This window comes from Balaenoptera acutorostrata, chromosome 7 (genome assembly GCF_949987535.1).
Source record: "Balaenoptera acutorostrata chromosome 7, mBalAcu1.1, whole genome shotgun sequence".
NCBI classification, from domain to species: domain Eukaryota; kingdom Metazoa; phylum Chordata; class Mammalia; order Artiodactyla; family Balaenopteridae; genus Balaenoptera; species Balaenoptera acutorostrata.
This window is the reverse complement of record NC_080070.1, coordinates 18292577-18315262: the sequence shown is the minus strand read 5'-3', so window position 1 is coordinate 18315262 and position 22686 is coordinate 18292577. Positions and strand designations below refer to the sequence as shown.

The 22686-nt window shown below is 37.0% G+C and overlaps 1 protein-coding gene across 2 annotated transcripts in view; it reads left to right on the top strand.

The window, feature by feature from the left end:
• NUP205 (nucleoporin 205) overlaps positions 1–15608 on the top strand; it is an 82498-nt gene extending 66890 nt beyond the window's left edge. Inside the window, exons 36-43 of one of the 2 annotated variants that reach the window (XM_007177106.3) lie at positions 951–1027; positions 3065–3193; positions 3415–3541; positions 10894–11060; positions 13003–13126; positions 13904–14032; positions 14605–14678; positions 15253–15608. In XM_007177106.3, the coding sequence (XP_007177168.2) occupies positions 951–1027; positions 3065–3193; positions 3415–3541; positions 10894–11060; positions 13003–13126; positions 13904–14032; positions 14605–14678; positions 15253–15405 (980 nt within the window). In that variant the 3' untranslated portion in view covers positions 15406–15608. Of the gene's footprint in view, positions 1–950; positions 1028–3064; positions 3194–3414; positions 3542–10893; positions 11061–13002; positions 13127–13903; positions 14033–14604; positions 14679–15252 lie in introns of those variants that run through there. The other variant, XR_009008865.1, reaches the window with a different exon arrangement.
• The last annotated feature ends 7078 nt before the right edge of the window (positions 15609–22686 follow it).

Genomic DNA, 22686 nt, shown 5'->3' with positions numbered 1-22686 from the left:
AGGTGGAGGTGGGAAAGGGAAAGGAGCTAGTGGAGCAATGAGGTGCAGGTGAGGTAACAAGCCAGCATGTGCCAAGTGATATGAGTATTTTCTGTAGGTTTGTGTAGAGGTTGATGGGCTGAGAAATCTAAAAGGAGGAAGGCTTGTCATTATAAGGAGCAAAGAATAAGGTTCCGGGTTATGTGCTATGGAGTGTATGCTTGGAAGTAAGAAATGGATTAAAGGGATTGTGAAAACACATGGATAGTTAGTTTAGGGTGGCTAGGACAGGATCAGCTGGGTTCTCCTCATGACTACAGTCATGGAACAAAGAAATAAACCAGTGGAGAGAATGACCCATGGGTTTGCTTGGAGGGCTCAATAGAAATAAAGCGAGTCCGTGGTACTATAAAAGGTTGATCAGCTTTAGGGATTTCGTAATGGGTCCAAACTGAGAAATTGAATGGCAACTTTTTTGTGTATGTGTAAACTGTACTTTGCCTAAGGGAAAAGAAAAAAAAAATCAAATGGTACAATACATAGAAGAGATAAAAGAAAAAAGAAATGCATTTCATTCTTAGTGTTTTATATTCTGAACTGTTGCATGAGAAAGTAATTTACTGCTGAGTTTAGAAAATTTTAACTTTCATGTTTATAAATAAAAAGGTTTTTCTCAAAAACTTTGAAGTGCCTTTTTGAATTACTGATTCAGTCTAGATTTAGCTTGCATATGACTGAATATTTGGTGTGGTACACTTACATATTGTGTGGTGGTGGTATGCAATCTTTGTAAAGTCATATTTCTCAAACCTCCTTCATGGCAGAGTCTGTGTCTATTTATGCATATATATAAAAAAATATATATTTATACATATATAAATATAAAATAGTAAAACTACCATTCCTGGTTTTTTAATGTTTTTATTTTTTTGATTATAAAACTACATTTAAAAGCATTCCAAATTTTATAGGTATACTAAGTGAACTTGATGTTGATGTAAATGAAGGATCTCTAATGGAGCTACAGGGACATATTGGAAGATTCCAGGTAACTGATTCTTTCTTACTTCTTTTTTATTTTTATTTTTTAAATTAAAAAAATTTTTTTTACTTCTTTAAAGAGCAGCTGTACGACTTGTAACAAAATACAACAGTCCTCTCACTGATCCTCCCCACTTTGCTCCCTGAATTTGGGTAAACCCGGCAACAGTTTTAATTGATTCTTTCATATCTCTAAATAATATGTTTATGTTACTACTACTTGATTTTCCAATTTTAAGAGTCATCTATTGACCTTCCATCGAGAAGGATGAGAATTTAGATCTCTTTACTCCTGTTCTTCCGTCATACAATATGTACCTCTCTCATAACGTGTCCCCACCCCCAACTCTAATCATATCATAATTTCGATTAGATTAATATTTAGTGTTATATTATTATTACTATGAAATGTCATTTATGAATAAGCCATGGATGGACCATATGGTACTTTTCTATACATTATGTTTTTCCTAGAGTAAGTAATTGTTTCTTTTTTTTATTTGCTTGGTTTTATGTACTTATTTCTAATTTATTCCCAAACTCTCGTCCAGTTATGTAATCTCTTTTCAATATATTCAAACATAGTAGATAGCTTATCAGTTAGATATTTTATCACAGTCTTTCTGGGAGCCTCCTGGCCTGCTTTGATTTGAGCACCTTCACTTTTTTTTGGCTGCAGAAGAATTATATTTATATAGTAGAATTTATATTCCATTGTTTTTGATACAGTAATTTTCTTAACCAGTCCTCTTTTCATGAGCTGTTTTTCAAGTTTCCAAAAGAAAAATGCTACCATCAGCATAATTGTTATCACTGGGTGCATGGGTATACAAGTAGTACATTTTGAGTCATTGTCAAATAGCACTCCAGAAAGGCTTGTACTCTTTCTAACCAAGCCAAAATTGTGGGGTTTTTTTGTTTTTTTTTTAAGCCTTCTAACTTTTTTCATTGGTGGGGAGAAAAAAATATTTTTGATGCATCTTTCATAATGTAGCCTCTGGAAATGTGTTAGTGCATCTGTTTTTGTCTGTAAGAATAGCAAACAGCCAGTTTTAAGTTTTAAAAAGAGTATTTTGACAAATTAAGTTTATATTATAATCTCCTTAGTATGTTTTGCCTTATCCATACTTATTATTTAAACTAACATCAGCTTAAATTAGATATTATATAATATATATGGATGTATATATGTAGGGGTGAGTGTGTGTATGTGTAATACCAATGTTTTAAACGTGTTTTTATTGTGCACTTACTATGCGCAGAACACTGTACTAAGCACTTTAAATACAATTCAATGTCTCAGGTAATCCTAACAATCTTATAAGGTAGGAATTGCTATTATCACTCTAGAAATATGAACACAGAGGCTTGAGGAAGTTAAGTAACTTGTCCCAGGACATATAGCAAAAAGTCATGTACCTGTAATTGGAACCGACATCTCTGATTCTGGACATACTGCCAATTTTGCAAAGCTTGTCCTTTCCCACTGAGAACCTTAGGAACAATTATATTCTCAGGTGAAAAGTACCAACATTTCAAACAAATGAGCTTTGTGATTTATCTGCCAAGGTTACTTCTGTGTTCCCAACTCCTTTTTGAAGTCCCCAGAAGCAGCCACAGGAGTAAGAGCCTTTAAATTTGAGCCTTAGTAGACAAAGTTATCACAAATCTGCTTCTGTTTGCCATCTCATTTTGCTTCTCATTGTTTACTGATTAGTATTTATTTAATGGGAATCTACTAAGAAATTATTTGGTGTGATACAAAAAATCTTTGGCAAGCACTTAGATTTTAGTGGGGGTTAACTGCTAAAAGAATTAATATTCTTTTAATGAGTTGTCTGCCAAGTAAATACATTTGCAGAAAGGTAAATTTTAATATTGGTAACTTTAGTTGAGTCAGTTGGAAGTAAGAAATTAGATGCTTTAACGAGTGATTTCACTCCCCACTGAGTTTTTCTTTTTTATCTCCCTCAAGAAAGATAGGTCACTAACTTTAAACATATACAAATAGATATGAACAAAAAAGTATCTTCTCTTTCCTTAGCGCCAGTGCTTAGGACTACTAAGTCGCTTTGGTGGCTCTGACAGACTGCGTCAGTTTAAATTTCAAGATGATAATGTGGAGGGGGATAGAGTGAGCAAGAAAGATGAGATCGAACTGGCTATGCAGCAGGTAAGAGGAGTGAGAGTTGTGTAACTATTCTTTAAGCTTTTTATGTTTTTGGAGATATTTGAGAAAAATAATAGATGTGGGTAATTTTACAAATTGATTTGTAACTTTGTTGTAATTTTACAAACTGATCTATAACTTTGTTCTCCTTCAAATCTGGATTTCCATGATATGAGGCATTTGGGGAGCTAATATTTTTGTTACTGCTTGTTCTTCCTTTGTAGATTTGTGCCAATGTCATGGAATATTGCCAGTCACTCATGTTACAGAGTTCCCCTACCTTTCAGCATGCTGTGTGTCTCTTCACCCCTAGCCTGTCAGAAACCATTAATAGAGATGGGCCCCGGCAAGGTGAGCTAGCTAGTTCTTTCTTTCTGTATTTGAGGAATTAAGTTGCCAGGATTATGACAAGCTCTAGTTGGCCCCAGTAAGATGCAATTTTTTTTTTTTTTTTTTTTACCACCAGTAATGAATGGGAAATTTTTAAAACGACTTCTTTAAGAAGGAGTGATGAGGAGGTACTGTTGTCGGACCTGTGGATACAGCTGGAGAACTGGAAAGAATAGAGAAATTTGCAATTTTCTGAGGATGAATCTGGAAGAGCCATGTGGGGAGAGTATAGTTTTATGTAGCGTGTGAGACCCTAAAGGCTCTAGGATTGGAGAGTAAACTAGCCAGGTGAAAAGTATGAAAATAGACAGTTTGTATGTTAAATCATGTTAAGCTGAATTTAGTGTGTCAGTTGGGTTTTGTATTCAGCTCCAAATTTCTGTAACATAGCAAAGTAAAATTTCGATACTTAGTAAGCTGATGTAGCCTATGATTCCCTAGTGACCCAGTAGGGAAGATTAGGAATATGAGGCCAGATTATGGATTGGTTAAAGCTTTTGTCCCATGGGACATCCAAAAGCCAAAGCCCGTTTGGATCTTGGTGGTTGTATTGTGATGGACTGGTGGTGATCTCAAGAAACCTTTTGTTTGAGATTTCTGTGAATCATTTTGTCACATTTTCATCGTCTTCAGGGTCTTATTTTCTCTGAAAATTGCTTAATCACATAAAATATCTATTTAATAGAATAATATTATGAAAAAAATATGTTATGCTAAGAACTCTTCTTTGTCTAACTCCATTATAAAATGTCCTAGCAAGTGGGATTAAGAAAAAATTTTTTATTGAGGTTTTTTATTTACATACAACAAAATTCACCCATCTTAGGTGTACAGTTTGAGTACTTTTTGTAATTTTATGCAGTGTGTAACCACTACCACAACCAAAATATAGAATAATTCCCTCATCCGTAAAAGTTTCTTCTTGTCCCTTTGCATGTGATTGTTTCCTTTGGCCCCTGGTCAAGGTGTCTATTATTTTGCCTTTTCCAGAATTTTATATAAATGGAATCATACAATATGTAGTCTTTTGTGTTTCGACTTCTTTCATTTAGCTCAGTGTTTTTGAAATCCATCCATGTGTGTATTACTATTTTGTTCCTTTTTATTTCTGGCTGGTATTCCATATTAAAAATATACCATAATATATCTCTTCACTAGTTGATAGACATTTGGGTTATTTCCAGATTTTTAGCTATTGTGAATAATGCTACTATGAATATTTGGATATAAATCTTTATGTGGATGTAATGTTTTCATATCTTTTGATTAAATGCCTAAGAATGCAATTGCTGGCTTCTGTGGTATGTTTAACTAAATAAGATACTGCCATTCTGTTTTACAAAGTACAATCATTTTGCATTCCCACCAGCCATGTATAAGAGTTCTAGCTGATCCACATCCTTGCCAATGCTTGGTTTGTCAGCCATTCTAGTGGTTGTGTTGTGATATCTCACTGTTTTAATTTGCATTTCCTTGATGACTAGTGATGAGCCTGTGTCCAGTTTTAGTACCATTTGTTGAAAAGATTATCTTTTTCTGTTTGGATTACTTTGATGCCTTTTCTCAAAAATCAATTGACCACATAAATTTGGGTTTATTTTTGGACTCTTGATTCTGTTCCATTTATCTGTATGTTCTTTCTCTTAATACCACACTGTCTTTATATACTTTATACACACTGTCTTTATATACTTATTCCTCAATAGCTTTATATCAACAGTAAGTCTTGAAATCAGGTGGTATAACTCCTCTAGCTTTGTTCTTCTTTTTCAAAATATCTTATGCTTATGGTTTACATGGTTTATTTCTTTCTGTCCATTTATTTTCATCCTATCCATGTTTTTATGTTTAAAGTGCATCTCTTGTACACAGCAGAGAGTTGAGTCTTTTTTTCTTTAATCCATTTTGACTATCTCTGCTTTTAGTGGTGTGTTTAGTCCTTTAATATTTAATGTAATTATTGATATGATTGGATTTGGGTCTATCATTTAATTGTTTTCTACTTATTATTTGCTTTCTACCTCCTTTCTCTGTTTTTTTGTTTTTGTTTTTCCTTACCCGCTTTTAAAAAAAATCTGTTTTATAGAATTTGATTTTAATTTTACCATCGGGTTTTTACCTACACTTCTTTGTATTATTTTTTTTTTTAGGAGTTGCCATAGTTTTTCACAGCCTGTTTATTGTTAATATAGTACCACTTCATTCAAAATTTACAACTCTTACAACTGTATAGGCCCACATTCCCCCCTTCTTTTATGTTGTAATTGTTACATGTATTACATCTACATACACTATAAATTCCCTTAGGGCTTCCCTGGTGGTGCAGTGGTTGAGAATCTGCCTGCCAATGCAGGGGACACGGGTTTGAGCCCTGGTCTGGGAAGATCCCACATGCCATGGAGCGGCTGGGCCCGTGAGCCACAATTACTGAGCCTGCATGTCTACAGCCTGTGCTCCGCAGCAGGAAAGCCTGCGATAGTGAGAGGCCCGTGCACCGCGATGAAGAGTGGCCCCCACTTGCCACAACTGGAGAAAGCCCTCGCACAGAAACGAAGACCCAACACAGCCATAAATAAATAAATAAATAAATAAATAAATAAATTCCCTTAGACAATAATTTTTATCTCAAACAATTTAATGCTTTATAAGTAAAGAACAAAAGGGTAAAAAAGAAAAAAATAGTCTTTTGCATTTAGTTAGATATTAAACACATTTGATGCTCTTTATTCTTTCTCAATGATCAGAGTTTCCACGTGGTGTCATTTCCCTTCAGGCCGAAAAATTTCTTGCATAAGTACGGGTCTGTTAGTGATGAATTCTCTTAATTTTCTTTTATTGAAAATGTCTTGATTTTGCCTTCATTCTTGCAGGATAATTCTGCTGGATATAGAATTCTGAGCTGGTAGTTTTGTGCTTTCTGTACTTTAAAGATATGGTTTCACTTTCTTTTGTCTTCCATGATTTCTCATGAGAAGTCAGTCATTGATGGGAATATTGTTCCTCTCTATGTAAAGTGTTGTTTTTCTGTTGCTGCTCTTGAGATGTGCTCTTCCTCTTTAAACAGTTTGACTGTTACGTGCCTTGGTGTGGGCATCTTTGTTTTTATTCCGTTTAGTGTTGTTGAGAATTTTTTATCTATACATTTCTTTGTTTTATCAATTTGGGGGAAATTTTGACTTTTTTCTTCAAATATTTTCAGCCCCATTCTCTTCAAACATATATTAGATGATTTGATACTATGGGGTTTTTTTTGTAATGCTGTTTATTTATAAGAAATAGGATGAGAACATTTGCTATACTTTATTATTTGATTTACTATCTCATGTAAAGTTGCATTACAGTTTATGTATGTTAGCATGATTTCAAGGCCCTGAAGGTAAATGTAATGGGCAGATCATTTATTTTTTGCAACGATTCCTCCTTGTAATTTTTTGTTTATATTTTGGTATCATATGAATATGTAACTTTTACGTTAGCAACTATATTTACAGATAATTGAAGACTGGAATTTTTTTCTTCCAGTTTTATTGAGATATAGTTGACACACAGCACTGTATAAGTTTAAGGTGTGCAGCATAATGATCTGACTTACACACATCATGAAATGATTTCACAGTAAGTTTAGTGAACATCCATCATCTCATACAGATACAAAATAAAAGGGGAAAAATTCTTTTCCTTGTGATGAGGACCCTTAGGATTTATTCTCCTAACAACTTTTATGCATGACATAGAGCAGTGTGAATTATATTTATTGCATGGTACATTACATCCCTAGTGCTTATTTATCTTAAAACTGGACGTTTGTGCCTTTTGACCACTTCAGTTGCTCTATCTTCAAGTTCACTTATTCTTTCCTCAATAAGCTCTATTTGGCAAAATATATCCAGTGATTTTTTTTATTTCAGAAATTGTATTTTTCAGTTTTAGAATTTTTGTTTGATTCTCTTATCTCATTTCTATTTTCTCTACTGAGATTAACTATGTTTTCATTGTTTGTTTTCCCTCAATTAGGATAGTTATAATAGCTACTTTAAAACGCTCATTCATTAGTTACCAACATCTGGTTTATCAGGGATTAGACTTGCTTGGTATCCTTGTCTCTTGAGAATGTGTTCCATTTTCTTAGTTGTTTATATGTTGGGTATTTAAAATTGTATACTGGACATTACAAAGGTTTGAAGGTTCTAGATGCCATTATTTTTTCCCTGTATGGTGTTTTTCTTTTGTTTTTTCTCAGTTACCTTGGCTATTTTGACCCGTGAACACTGATTCTTGGGTGACAGGTGCTGTGCCCGTTTATGTCCTTTGCCTTTAGCTGAGATGTTTTGAGTGTGTTGCCTGCATGGTTCAGGGGTCAGTTAGCAATGTGGGTGGCCATAGGGATCCCCTCTCTGCTCTTCTGGGAGTCCCCTAAAACTCTCTTCACTGGTCATGGTTTCCCGGCTTCTCAGCTGCTCCTTTTTTGGTTTGTCAGGCGTGAATGACTGTGCTTTTTCCATCAGCACTCCTGCTTCTGCATTGTGTTGCTTGTGCTACTGCTGGGTGTACTTAGCCCCAGGCCGAAGGCCATGAGCTGGGAGTTGTACAGGTTCCATCTGCCCTCTTTCCAGTGTGCCTGCACTCCCTACCAGCGTCTGTCTGCTTCTGTTTACTTTGGTAACTTTAGGTAGTTATTTTTTGTGTTATGTCTAGGTTTTTTATTTTCTGCTGTGAGCAGGGAGTGGGCCGTTGTCTGGTATGGTCTTAGTTTGACATATTTGGAAGCAGAAGTTCTTAAAACCTAATAAGATACCTTTACTTAAAAATACCTGTCATTCAGTGATTCATTTGGAGTAGCCTTGGGTGAGAGTATGTCTTAAAGAAATTGAGGAAGTAACTATAAAGATTTATAGTAATATTTTATGGAGTAAAGTGCTTAAATCATTCACACTGGATATATAAAACAATTTCTTTGACTTAGTTAAGCAAATTAATTCTACGTAGTTCTAGCTTTCTCCTATATTCAAAAAGTTTGCTGCCAGGAAGATCACTGACTACGAAGGTGCAGCCTCACCAGCATGAGGGAAAAGTGCTAGTTCAGGTGGCTCAGCAAATAGGAAAAAGGAGGTCTTCTTCACTTGGAGGGGCATGGAATGATTGGGAATCCTACTCAAAGAGCCCTTTTCATTCAGAAGAGTGGTTTTCCTACCACGTAGCAGTGACATTTAACCTGCTGTGTCCCCTTTCTGTCTGGGAGTTTGTAAATGAGCATGAATCTGTTTACCAATCCCTGTAGGTCTGTAGCTTGATGTAGACCTCTAACTCTGCCTCAAGAGGGCAATCCTTTTCTTCCCCTTTGAATCTAACTTTTAAAAACAAATTTAACCTGAGCATAAGATTTTTCAGACAAAATTGTAGTTTTGTCATTTATTCTTCAAAACATTAATATCACTAATAATTATTAAAATTTCATTAGTTTCTTTTCATTTTGAGCCAATCTTTTGCATACCATGTCATTTTTTGATCTTTAATACTTAAAGATGAACTTTATGAAACCTTATAAATTGGTCTTTATTTTTCTTCAGACTTTTTTAAGGGTTAATAAGCATATTCTTCTCTGCCAATTCTAGACATATGAATGGGTAGGTATCTGGCAGGTTCTAGAATATTTAGTTATAGAGAGATAGTTTAACCTTGTGGTTAAGAGCACAGACTGATGATGAACTGCCTGGATTTAAATCCCAGTGCTACAAGTGACTTAAGAAAAATGACTTTTCTCTTTGTGCCTCAGTTTCCTTGTCTATAAAGTGGAAGTAATAACAAGCTCCCTCTGATGAATTATTGTAAGGATTAAATGTGTTAATATGTGTAAAGTGCTTTAGAACAGTGCCTGGTGCTTGGCATGACATCAATGTTAGCTATTATTATTCTTATTATTGCTCTTGTATTATTGTTATCCTCTAGTATATTTACTATTACTTGTGATCAAGGGACCCTTTCCTGTAGCACTTCTACTTCTTTGACTTCATGGTCTTTTCTGCAGAATCTGTTTCTGTAGTTAAATATCTCATGAGCCATCCTCATCTGATGTCTAAGTCTGGTGCCTCTGAGTGTTCTAATATTTTCTAGGCTTAAGCAAGTTAGTATATAAGAACTCCTGAAGTGATTTGGAATACTCTCAGCATTAGACCATCGTACTTATGGATAGCTTCCTACCAAGTTGAGGTCACACAAATGTTGTCTGGGGACCAGCATACCTAATTTCACTAGAAGAAGGCTCTCTGTGATGACCTGTATCATAAAGATTGTCACATCTTCACTGAGACTGGTGAAGGAGAATTGGCAAATCAGATGAGTATAGGATATTTTTTTGGTGGCAGAATCCACTGACAAGGGACTCTTCTCTCTTCTCCCCCCCACATGAAGGTCTATGAGATCAGACTTTGGAGCAAAGTTCAAGGGGGTGGCAGTGAAGGAAGCAAATGTAGATCTCTCCTTCCGTATTCATGGCAGTTGGGGCCATTAAACAAAGTTTATCTCCAAATTAAACCTGAAATTGCCAAGGTGTTTCTCAAAGAAATCCCTCAGTCACAAGAGGAAATTGCTTTACTTGTACCACACAAACCATCTCTATCAATAGAATAGTAACATTATTGCTCGCCTAGTTTTTCTTCCCTCTACAAACAACTTTTCCAACATCACATTTTTCTTTTATACCTTCATCAGAAAGTCGTCAAGTAAAAGGCAGATCATTTTGTTTTGCTATCCAAATGGAGTTATTGTGGTAGAAGACTTATTAAACTTTAAATTTAATTATCTATTTTTTAACTATTTGTTAGTATTCTCCTCGTCTCTTTGGAAGAATAACTTTGATCTGGGAACTCAGCAACCAGAAAGATGCAGACTGGAAATGAGTCCATATAAGTAGAGCCACAGGGCGAGGCAGGAGTTATTCACCTGGGGTCAGGAAACTATAAACTGTATTTGTGTGCATGGGGTGGGGGTTGGTGGAGAGATGGGTGTAAAGGTTTATAACTTCCATAGAGTTCTCAAAGAGGTCTTCACCCAGTAAAGGGTAAGCTGTCTCAGTGTCCATCAGCCAGATTTCCTTATTGTCTCAAGGCTCCAGCCTTATGTACCTACCTCATTACAGTAGCTCCTAACCACTCCTTTGAACTGTCAATGGTATTTAAAAGTAGTCTTGGATTGGTTTTAATAATAGTTTACATGCCCTTAAATTCCTGGGCTTTCCTTTTCTTAAAAAAACAGGTCATTTGAGACTCACATAAAATGGCTATAAGTAGAACCTTGTTTTTTATCCACTCTATTAGATACCCAAGCTCCAGTGGTTCCATACTGGCGCCTACCTGGTTTGGGCATTATTGTCTACCTGCTGAGACGGGGCGCTAATGATTTCTTCAGCTATTACGACAGTCATCGGCGGAGTGTCAACAAGCTACAGAACGTGGAGCAACTTCCTCCAGATGAGATAAAAGAGGTATAAATCTTATAGTGAGCGGTAGATACTTTTATTTTTTTAAGATTTATTATTCATTTATTTTATTTATTTTTGGCTGCGTCGGGTCTTAGTTGCGGCACTCGGGCTCTTTGTTGTGGTGTGCAGGCCTCTCTCATTGTGGCGTGCAGGCCTTCTCTCTCTAGTTGTGGCCTGTGGGCTCCAGAGCACCTGGGCTCTGCAGTTTGTGGCATGCAGGCTCTCCAGTTGAGGCGCACGAGCTCAGCAGTTGTGGCGTGCGGGCACAGCTGCCCCGCGGCATGTGGGATCCTAGTTCCCTGACCAGGGATGGAACCTGTGCCCCCCTGCATTGTAAGGCAGATTCTTTACCACTGGACCACCAGGGAAGTCCCAAGCAATGGAGACTTTTGAGAAGCCATTGTTTTTACTGGTAAGGACCAGGGGTCTGGTGTCAGACTTGTAGGTAAAGATGATGCATGCAGTGAGATGAAAGGAATTACAATGACTCAGAGCTCTGTGTGGCTTGAAGAAGAGTTCCTCACCTAAGCACCACACCTCATGAGCATAGTAACTCTTGACTGAGTGACAGGAAGTTGTACCTGTTCAAGAAAACCACCTGCTATTCAGTAGAAATTTCGGCAGCTGGCCTTTGAATAAAGAGTTTGGTAATTTATACTCTAAAAATATGTGCTGAGAAACTTAGGTGCAGATGCTTTTTCAGTTAGAAGTGATTCCTTAGGTAAGATGTCTCTGTTCCTTCAGCATTTTCAGTATCTGTTAAGTGAATTTTTCAGACAAATGAGATGGCGTGTCAGACTTGACTGCCTTCTCTCAATGATCCAGTATCATACCCTGGCACTTATTTGTAGCTAAAGATGCTGAGTTACTGGGCCTGCTCTCTAAGTAGCCTGCCTTTCTTTCCATTTGGCACAGCTGAGCTATAAGGCTTCCCTTGGCCAGTGCTGAAGCTTCGTGGTGTCTTTTGTGGCAGCCTGCATGTTGAGCCATTCCTGGTTCACACCAGGTTTTCTGAAAAACACCGTGTCACTCTTAAGAGTAGTCAGAGCCTACTCCCTTTTACCATTCTTATAATTCTAGGGGACATTTATTGAGAGTTTATGATGTGCCAAGCCAAGAGCTACATATTCTACCTGAATACCTTAGGCAGATATTGTTGTGTCTCCCATTTCTCAGATGAGGAAGCTGAGGCACTGAAAGATTGACTAACTTATCCAAAGCCACACAGCTAGCAAGTACAGGCGGAGGCAGGTGTTATTGACTGGGTTCAGGTAATCCCTGAAATTGTGTGGTTTACACCTGGCAGCCCTTCCCCTTCGTGCACAGCTCTTGGGTGATGCTAGTAGGCGCGGAAGGAGCTGCAGCATCACAGTAAAGCGTGTGGCACTCCACCAGTCCCACTGCAGAACACCTGCTGCCAAACCCAGTGTCTGCACGTTAAATTGACCCATTGTGCTTGCAAGTATGCCAGATGGAGAAGGGATCAGGGGAGGTTCTGGTTGATGATCACATATTTACTACACTCTACAAGTCTAATTCACATTTTCTTCAGAAGATACCTGACAGCTGTTATAGAAATTCTCCACACGGCATTGTGACACTTACTGCTTGGAAATCCCACTGTTTTGTTTTGTTTTAATTTGACAAGAAATTCAGGATTGGTTGGCCCATCAGCAGGTTGGAAATGTCTGTTTCAGGGACTGGACTTTCAAAAAGCAGCAGATGAACGTTCATTTGTGAATTCAACTGCTTCTTCGGCTCTCGTTTTTTAAAATTACTAGCTTCCTAATTAGATAATTAACTCTTGTCTGCAAGGATGTTTAAATTTATTTGAATGTTTTTCACAGTACGTATCACAAGTGACTACTTATAGTATATAGATTTTCATTAAATTTTTGTTACAATATATGTCATTCTTAATACTGTGTTTGTTTTTTTTTCTTAGTTGTGTCAGTCTGTGATGCCTGCTGGTGTTGATAAAATCTCCACTACCCAGAAATATGTTCTAGCAAGGCGGCGTTTGGTGAAGCTGATCAACAATCGAGCTAAACTGCTCTCCCTTTGTTCTTGTATCCTTAATGGAATCATAGTGGGGCTTGAAGGGTGACCTTTAAGAGAATTTTCAAATGTGGGAACTGTTTACTTATTTTCACATTATTTGTGTATCAGAATCATATGGAAAGGGACAATTACTGTTAGTTTTTTTCTAGTTAAACGTGTGATATATTTCTAAATTGAAAATACTTTTCTTACCTTTTAGAGTAACTAGTAATCCTCATAACATACACAGACACTTTCTGTCCGGACAGGAGACAAGGACACTGAAGGCTGTGCTGGCACAGCATCCCACGGTTTCCACCTCCTTCCTCTCAGCACATCTTGCTGCTTTCTGGAAAGACCTTACGTCCAGTTTATTAGACTGAGGCTGTGGTACATCACTGAATGGTGCAGTCTCTTCTTTTCCCGCCTGCTCAGAAACTGTTTTGTTTTTTAAAATATTTATTTATTTATTATTTATGGCTGTGTTGGTTCTTCGTTTCTGTGCGAGGGCTCTCTCTAGTTGTGGCAAGCGGGGGCCACTCTTCATCGCGGTGCGCGGGCCTCTCACTGTCGCGGCCTCTCTTGTTGCGGAGCACAGGCTCCAGACGCGCAGGCTCAGTAGTTGTGGCTCACAGGCTTAGCTGCTCCACGGCATGTGGGATCTTCCCGGACCAGGGCTCGAACCCGTGTCGCCTGCATCGGCAGGCGGACTCTCAACCACTGCGCCACCAGGGAAGCCCTCAGAAACTGTTTTGCAAAATCCTGTGACGAGATTGTTTTCCTTTAATCTGAGCTCTCCTCTATAGTTATCATAGAGACCTGCCTGTTTATTCTCTGGCGCCATCTGGAGTACTACTTGTTACATTGCACACCCACGGATTCTCAAGATTCCTTATTTGCCTCCAGGACCTTACTTAAAAGCAGAAGACTGCAAGGTAAACTTTATTCTGAAAATTAGTGAACCATAAATGCCTATAGATTTTAGCACCTTAAAAAACTAGTTACATTTAATCTACTTTTTACTGTTCAGGTTACTAAGGGTGGACTAGGTAATCAAGAGCTGCTTAGTTGCTAGGCATAGCTGTGTTTTGTATTTTCCCTTCTGTCCATGGGAAGTTGTGTGGAGCGCAAGAGCATTGTAGAGGCTGCCTTCAGCTGCTCCTCAGCTTCTTGCAGTTAATGGCTGACCCAGGTCCAGAGTCCTCTGGTCACAGATAATTTTCCAGAAGAATGGAAATGGGTCAGCCTAGGCCATGATTCTTGTTGCTCGAGGGACCTTCTGTGACTGATGAGCGTGTATTGGATCCCTTAGGACCCAATAAGGGAGAGAACCCTGGCCTAGAACAGCGAAATGCTTCCTAGGGGCTTCCATTTACTGAAAGCTGAAATAGAGTTCTCAGTCTTGACCCATGCTTTTCACGGCACTGTGGTTCATTGCCATCAGGTTCTTCCATTGCGTAGTAGACACACACCTGCAAAGCTGGTTTGACTGTGTCTTTATCTCTAGATTCCTTCGCTTCAGAAAGCAATCTGGATTTTAGAAGTGGGCTGACTATAGTGAGCCAACATGATATAGACCAGGTAAGGTTCTATTCTCATACTCTTTTTTTTTTTTTTTTGAAAGTAAAAAGGGAAAGCCTGGTATATTAGTAAGATAATAGTTTTCAAGTTTGCATACAAAGACCTGGTTTGAATTCTAGTGTAGCCACCTATTAGCTACATGACTCAGAGCAATTTACTTAGCTTCTGAGCCTCCATTTCCTCAGCTCAGAAATGGGAATGATAATTCAACCTCTAAGCATTTTGTCAGAATTAAATGAGGCTTCATTTAATGTGAGACTCGTAGGGTAGAGCCTAGAACATAGTAAGGGTTCAGTAAGAGTAGGCATCATGATCTGGAAACTCCGTATATCAACAGTTATTGCTATTTAAAGCAAATTTTAAGTTTTACACATTTATACAACAAGGGAAAGAAGGAAAAACATTAGTATCATACCAATAAATTCTAGGGTGGAAAATGTGAATGTTGAGTTAATCTGGCACATGGGAAAGGACCACATTACAAAAATTCAAAGGTATTTTAAATAGGAAGACAGAGAATAAAAGAAGTATTTGAGACTACTTAATAATGAAATGTCACCTGTGTTACCTGTAGCTTCAGGCTGATGCCATCAGTGCTTTTGGAGAATCACTACAAAAGAAACTTCTGGACATTGAAGGATTGTATTCAAAAGTTCGATCTCGCTATAGTTTCATACAAGCTCTTGTCAGACGTATCCGAGGCTTGCTGAGGATATCACGGAACTGAGAGCCTGTGTGTATGCTCTTCTGAGGAAGAGAGGAATTGGGGAAAACTGTCTCCTTTTTATAGTTTCTTTCTAAATTATGACCAAAAGATATTTTGCTATTTCTTTCTTTATATATGGACTTCTTTTCTGTAAACTTCTTTGCCTGGTTTCGTCTTCACTAGTAAAAATAAATAAATAAATAAATACTTTTTAAAAAAACAAATATGTGGTCGGTCTCTTGAAATTTTATCTTCTAGATAAAATGGTCAATATTATCTGGAATTCAACAAATAATCCTTCCACAGTGATGGTTTTCCCCCAGGGGTATTATTCGGAATGCTAAATTAAAGGCATAGTCTGAAAATTCTAATTTTTTCTCTCTTTGTAGCTACATTACACTTTTTATGATAATGCTCTTTAAAGTCAAGCCATCTCTTTACTAAAATTATTTTTTCTTTTCTGCATGTAAATGACAAAATAATCACTTGCATTTGTTCCTTAAAATATTTGTGGAACTTTTCAAATAAATCATCTGCCTGTATTTCTCATATAGTTAATAGGATGGCTGCAGTTAGAGAAAAAGAATTTACCCAATCACCACTCTATTTCTTGCCCGATAGTATTTATGTGCACGTGACTACCTCATCTGAAAGTCCGTTTTCCCGTTTCCAGCCAATAATTATTTCAGCCTGATATATAGAAGAGACTGCTGAGAGGGAAAAGTCTTGACTCTCAGGTAGTGGCAGAAAATTAACACTTAGTTCTATGGTGTTATGGGGTTTTTTCCCTTAATCTTATAATAAAATTTCCATGGCTTTTTAAGCATTTATAAAAGGCTTTGTCATTGTTATTGTATTTTGAAATTAATCTACTGCCTACCACTTATAAATATCAAGCCTTAGCTGGAAAGCATCCTGTTAATAAATAGCATTCTTAGAGGGATGTGAATGAATAATTAACTGGTCCCAGATATAGTAATACTGACTGTTGCTCCACTGGTGAGGCATATGGTAAACTTTATCATGTGGAACACAGGCATGAACACAGAAATAATCAAAAAGAGCCTGGGGCACAGATTCAAAGCATCTTATAAACCTCTGAAGTGTGAAGCCTTCTGAAGGACAGAGATATTAGCTAATTTGGAATTAGTTAAGATTTGGGATTTACTAAGCTTCTTTATTTTGTTTTCCCATCATTTCTTCCAAAATTACAGCAGACTGGGGGTCAAAAGTTAGGGCAGTGGAGAAGTGTGTGGGAGGGAGAAGAAGGAAGGATTGCAGCTGCACGTATGCTACTTAAAAGACTGACCAGAAATGCTGTTTGTGTAATAAATACGACGGGGAGAGGCTAGCACTCAAGGCACACGCCGCCTGACTCAGCACTGTTCCCTGGGGCGTGGAGAGAGGCTACTGGATGCAGCATGTGCTCTTCAGCAAAGCAAAGGAGATTGAAGGAGATTTTAGATGGCTTCTTTAAAAAAGTTTTAGCATTTAAAGGTAGATTCATCTATTCCTCAACAATACTAAATAAATATAGGATCTTAATACGTTGTTTTTACTGAGTTAATTAGTTTGGTGGAATTAGAAAATCAAAAAGAGGTGAGTACCTTCTTCCTAGTTATTAGTGTTTTAGTTTTGATAAATTAGTGATGTTTAAATATAGCTGTCTGAGCTTTAGCTGAGCTATTTATAAAAGCAGTCATACACAATCTAGTCTTTTCTAAGTATTTGTCTATTGTTTTCCCAACTTATTTTGACAAACTTTGAATCTTCATAAGAGTTGAAAGAAAAGTAATGAACCCATATGCCTTTCACCTAGCTTCATCAGTTATCAACATTTTGCACATTTGCTTTATCTCTTTTTTTTATGTGTATATATACTGGTTTGCTTCCTTAACTATTTGAAAGTAGGTCGTAGACATCATGACACTTTATCACTAAATATTTCAGCAGGTAAGAACAAGGATATTTCCTTCCTAACCACAATACAATTATCACACTTAAAGACGTTTGCCTTTTTAAATTTTTTTGGCTGTATCTCACAGCTTGTGGGATCTTAGTTCCCCAACCAGGGATTGAACCTGGGCCTTTGGCAGTGAGAGCGAGGAGTCCTAACCACTGGACCACCAGGGGATTCCCAACAATATTTTCTAATGTTTAGTCCATATTCACATTTTCTCAGTTGCCCCAAAAATGTACTTTTAGAACTTTTTTTAAAACCCAGGATTTAATTATCACACATTACATTTAGTTATCTCTTTAGCTTCCTTCATTCTGAAACAGTTCCTCTGTCTTTTGGGGGAGGAGAGGGTCTTTTACAACATTGACTTTTTTTAGCTGTTTTGAAAAGGGTATTTGGTTTTCCTTTATTAGATTCAGGTTAAACATTTTTGGCAAGAATACTGCAATTATTCAGGTGATATGCCTCAGCGTGTCATATCAGGAGGTACGTATCAGTTTGTCCCATTATATTGTTTGATCATTTGGTTATGGTAGTATTTGACAAACCATCTCTGTTGTAAAGGTTCTCTGTTTCCCATTGCAATGAGTAATCTGTGGCTTGATACGTTGAGACCGTGAATATCTTGTTTCTAAAAAATCTTTCAACCATAGCTTTTATCATTCATTCCAATTAAATATTTTTATTAAATTGCATACTGTTTCAATCATACAAATAATATAGTCAAGGTAATAAATGCCCATCTGGGTGTTCTGTTCACACTGTCATTTCATACAGCTAATTTTATCAAATCTTAAAATTAATTATATTTGCTGTAGATCTTTCTAAAGAAAGAAATATGGGGAATGTAAATTGGTGCAGCCACTATGGAAAACAGTGTGGAATTTCCTTAAAAAAATAAAAATAGAACTATCATATGATCCAGCAGTTCCACTCCTCCTGGGTATATATCCAGAAAAAATGAAAACACTAATTCAAAAAGGTACATGCACCCCAATGGTCATAGAAGCACCATTTACAATAGCCAAGACATGGATGCAACCCAAGTGCCCATCAACAGACAACTGGATTAAGAAGATGTGGTATATGTACAATGGAATATTAACCATAAAAAAGAATGAAATACTGCCACTTGCAGCCACATAGGTGGACCTAGAGAATATTATGCTTAGTGAAATGTCAGACAATGAAAGACAAATATTATATGCTATCATTTATACGTGGAATCTAAAAAATAATACAAATGAATGTATATGCGAGACAGAAACAGACTCAGATACAGAAAACAAACCTGTGATTACCAAAGGGGAGAGAGAAGGGAGAGGGACAAATTAGGGGTATGGGATTAACAGATATTGTACAAACTACTGTATATAAAATAGATAAGCAACAAGGATATACGGTTTAGCACAGACAATCATACCCATTATCTTATAATGACCTATAATGGAATGTAATCTGCAAAACTACTGAATCACATCACTATGCTGTACACCTGAAACTAAGACAGTATTGTAAGTCAGCTATACTTCAATTAAAAAAAAATATAGATACAGTTGAGGCTCCTGTGAATTCTCTGATCCCATTCCCCTCCCTCCCTCTCGGAGATAAACAATATCAAGAATTCGTTGTTGTTCTTTCCCATTTATGCTTTATACTTCCACTACATATGTGTATTCATAGGCATTACAAAGTATTGTTTTACAGGTTGTTAATTTATATATGTGTGTCATCAGGTTCTTTTTTTTTTTCTTTTCTTTGGCTGCACTGCATGTGGGATCTTAGTTCCCTGACCAGGGATGGAACCCATGCCCCCTTCATTGGAAGCATGGAGTCTTGACAACTGGACCGTCTGTGTCATCATATTATGTCATCATATTATGAAGCAATTTGCAGGTTGGTTTTTTTGTTTTAACATGGTGTTTCTGATAATCCCTCATGCTCATTTATTATACTTATTGAATTATAGTATTGCATTTTACAGATACCCTAATTTATTCTCATTCTACTATTGGTGAGCTGGTAGACATTTAAGTTCCCAGTATTTTGCTATTACCAGCAGTGCTGCAATAATGATTATCATACATATAAGAGGGCTTCTCTGGATTATGCAACTAGAAATGGAAATCCTGAGTCGGAGATTAAATGCTTCAATTTCACTAGACATTGCAATATTTTTCTTAGGGATTGTACCAATTTTCTCCTACCCATAGGGTGAGAGCTCCTGTTCGTCCACACCATTGATAACATTAACAATTGTCATACTTTTTTTAAGAGCAATTTTTGTTTTACAACAAAATTAAGAGGAAGATACAGAGATTTCCCAAATACTCCCTATAGCTACACCTGCATAGTCTCCCCTGTTACTAACATCACGCACTAGGTACATTTTTACCAAGGATGTTCCTACATCCTACGCTGACACATCATAATCATCTGAAGTCCATGGTTTTTATCTTAGGGTTCACTCTTGGTGTTGTACATTCTATGGGTTTGGACAAATGTATAATGACATTATGTCCTTCATTGTAACATCGTACATCATATTTTCACTGCTCTAAAAATCCTCCGCAATTTGCCTATGCCTAATCATTTCTCCACCCGCCCTGGCAGCCAACGACCTTTTTATTGTCTCCATAATGTCATATAGTTACCTTTTGCAGAATGTCATATAGTTGGAATCATATAGTAAGTAGCCTTTTCAGATTAGCTTCTTTCACTTAGTAATGTGCATTTAAGCTTCCTCCATGTCTTTTCGTGGCTTGATAGCTCTTTTTTTTTTCTTTTATTCTGTTATCTGGATATACCAGTTTACTTATGCATTCACCTACTGAAGGACATCCTGGTTGTTTTCAAGTTTTGGCAATTATGATCCAAGCTGCTGTAAACATCCATATGCAGGTTTTTGTGTGGACATAAGTTTTCAACTCCTTTGGGTAAATACCAAGGAGCACGATTGCTGGATCATATGGTAAGAGTATGTTTAGTTTTGTAAGAAACCACTAAACTGTTCCAAAGTGGCTGTACCATTTTGCATTCCCACCAACAGTGTATGAGAGTTCCTATTGTTCCACATCCTCTCCAGCATTTGGTGCTGCTATCAGTGATCTGGATTTTGGCCATGCTGATTGATGTGTAGTGGTATCTCATTGTTGTTTTAATTTGCATTTCCCTGATGACATATGATGTGAAGCATCTTTTCATATATTTATTTGCCATCTGTATATCTTCTTTGGTGAGGTGTCTGTAAAGGTCTTTGGTCCATTTTAAAATCAGGTTGTTTGTTTTCTTATTGTTGAGTTTTAAAGTTCTTTGTGTATTTTGGATAACAGTCCTGTATCAGATTCATCTTTTGCAAATGTTTTCTCCCAGTTGATGGCTTGTCTTCTATCTCTGTTGATAATGTCTTTTGCAGAGCAGAAGTTTTTAATTTTATTAAAATCTAGCTTATCATTTATTTCGTTCATGGATTGTGTGTTTGGTGTTGTATCGAATAAGGGACCACTATACCCAAGGTTATCTAGGTTTTCTATGTTATCTTCTAGGAGTTTTATAGTTTTGTGTTATATATTTAGGTCTATGATCCATTTTGATTAATTTTGGTGAAGGGTCTGTGTCTAGATTCATTTTCTTGCATGTGAATGTCCATGATCTAGTTTTACTTTACTTACTTTTTTCCCATGTGGATAATCATTTTTCTTTTTATGATTCATTGAATAGCCCATGCTTTCTCACCGATCGGTAATATTGCCTCTGTCATATGCCTCAGGTATGTAGGAGTTCTTTATATAAAGGAAATTAGTCCCTTGTCATAGGTACAAATGATGTTTTTCTTTCTTTCTTTGTTCTTTTTCTATTTGCCATACCAACACTTTGCTTTTTTCCACTTATACTGAAGATCTTTCTATATCAACACATATAAAACCTCTCCCTCTCTTTCTGTCTCTCTCACAAACACACATATACACACAGTATTTCAGTGTATGTATATAGCATGATTTACTCAGTTACTTATTAACATTTCTGTTTTGGTTTTTTTTTTTTTTTGCCACGATGAATGTTTTTGAATATACACAAGTTCATGCGATTGCTGAGATAAAGGATATGCTCATTTACACTTCTGATAGTTTTGGCCAAATTGTCCTCCACAGAAGTTTTTAACAATTTGTTTCTGGACTTCCCTGGTGCTGCAGTGGTTAAGAATCCGCCTACAATGAAGGGGACACAGGTTCGAGCCCTGGTCCTGGAAGATCCCACATGCTGTGGGACAGCTAAGCCCGTGCACCACAACTACTGAGCCTGTGCTCTGGAGCCTGCGAGCCACAACTACTGAAGCCCACACGCCTAGAGCCCATGCTCTGCAACAAGAAAAGCCACCGCAATGAGAAGCCCACGCCCCGCAACAAAGAGTAGCCCCCGCTCGCCGCAACTAGAGAAAGCTCACACGCAGCAACAAAGACCCAACGTAGCCAAAAAAAAAAAAAACAACAACAAAAATTTGTATCCCCATTAGTACTGCATAGCTATGCCTGTTTCCCTACTTTTTCCAATACAGTGTGTAATCAAGCTTTTTGATTTTTGCTAATCAGGAGAAAAATGACACCTCATTATGGTAGTAATCTACATTTCTCTTAGTGTGAATGTCACTGAGTATCTTTCCATATGTTTGAGCCATTTGTATTTCCTTTTCTATGAGCTGTTCATATCCTTTGACCACATTTTATTGGATTGTTGGTCTCAATGAACTGTGGGAGCTCTTTACATAAAGAAAATTAGGCCTTGTCACTTATTTTACAAATAATGTTTTTCTTTCTTTCTCTTTCTCCCTTTCTGCCATACAGAAAAATTTTTATTTGTATGTAGTTGATTTTATCAGTCTTTTCTTTTATGGCTTCTGGATTGTGTACCATGTGGGTCATGTGAAAAACCTTCAAATTTGGAAATTATAAAAGAATTTCTCCCTTTTTAGTGATTTTAATATTTCTTTTTGTTTTGCTTTGTTTTGTTTAGGTTGTTATTTATCTGTAACTTATTTATGTGTAAAGTGTGAAGTAGGAACCCAACATTATTTTTTCCAGGTGGAAAATAACAGTGAACCTCATTAGATCAATATCATTTGTTGAATGATCCATATTATACTCATTTGATGCTCAGAATCACTGGTATGGAACTGAAAAATGCAGACTGATCAAGAATTAAAATTTTGAGGGCTTCCCTGGTGGCGCAGTGGTTGAGAATCTGCCTGCTAATGCAGGGGACACGGGTTCGAGCCCTGGTCTGGGAAGATCCCACATGCCACGGAGCAGCTGGGCCCGTGAGCCACAATTGCTGAGCCTGCGCGT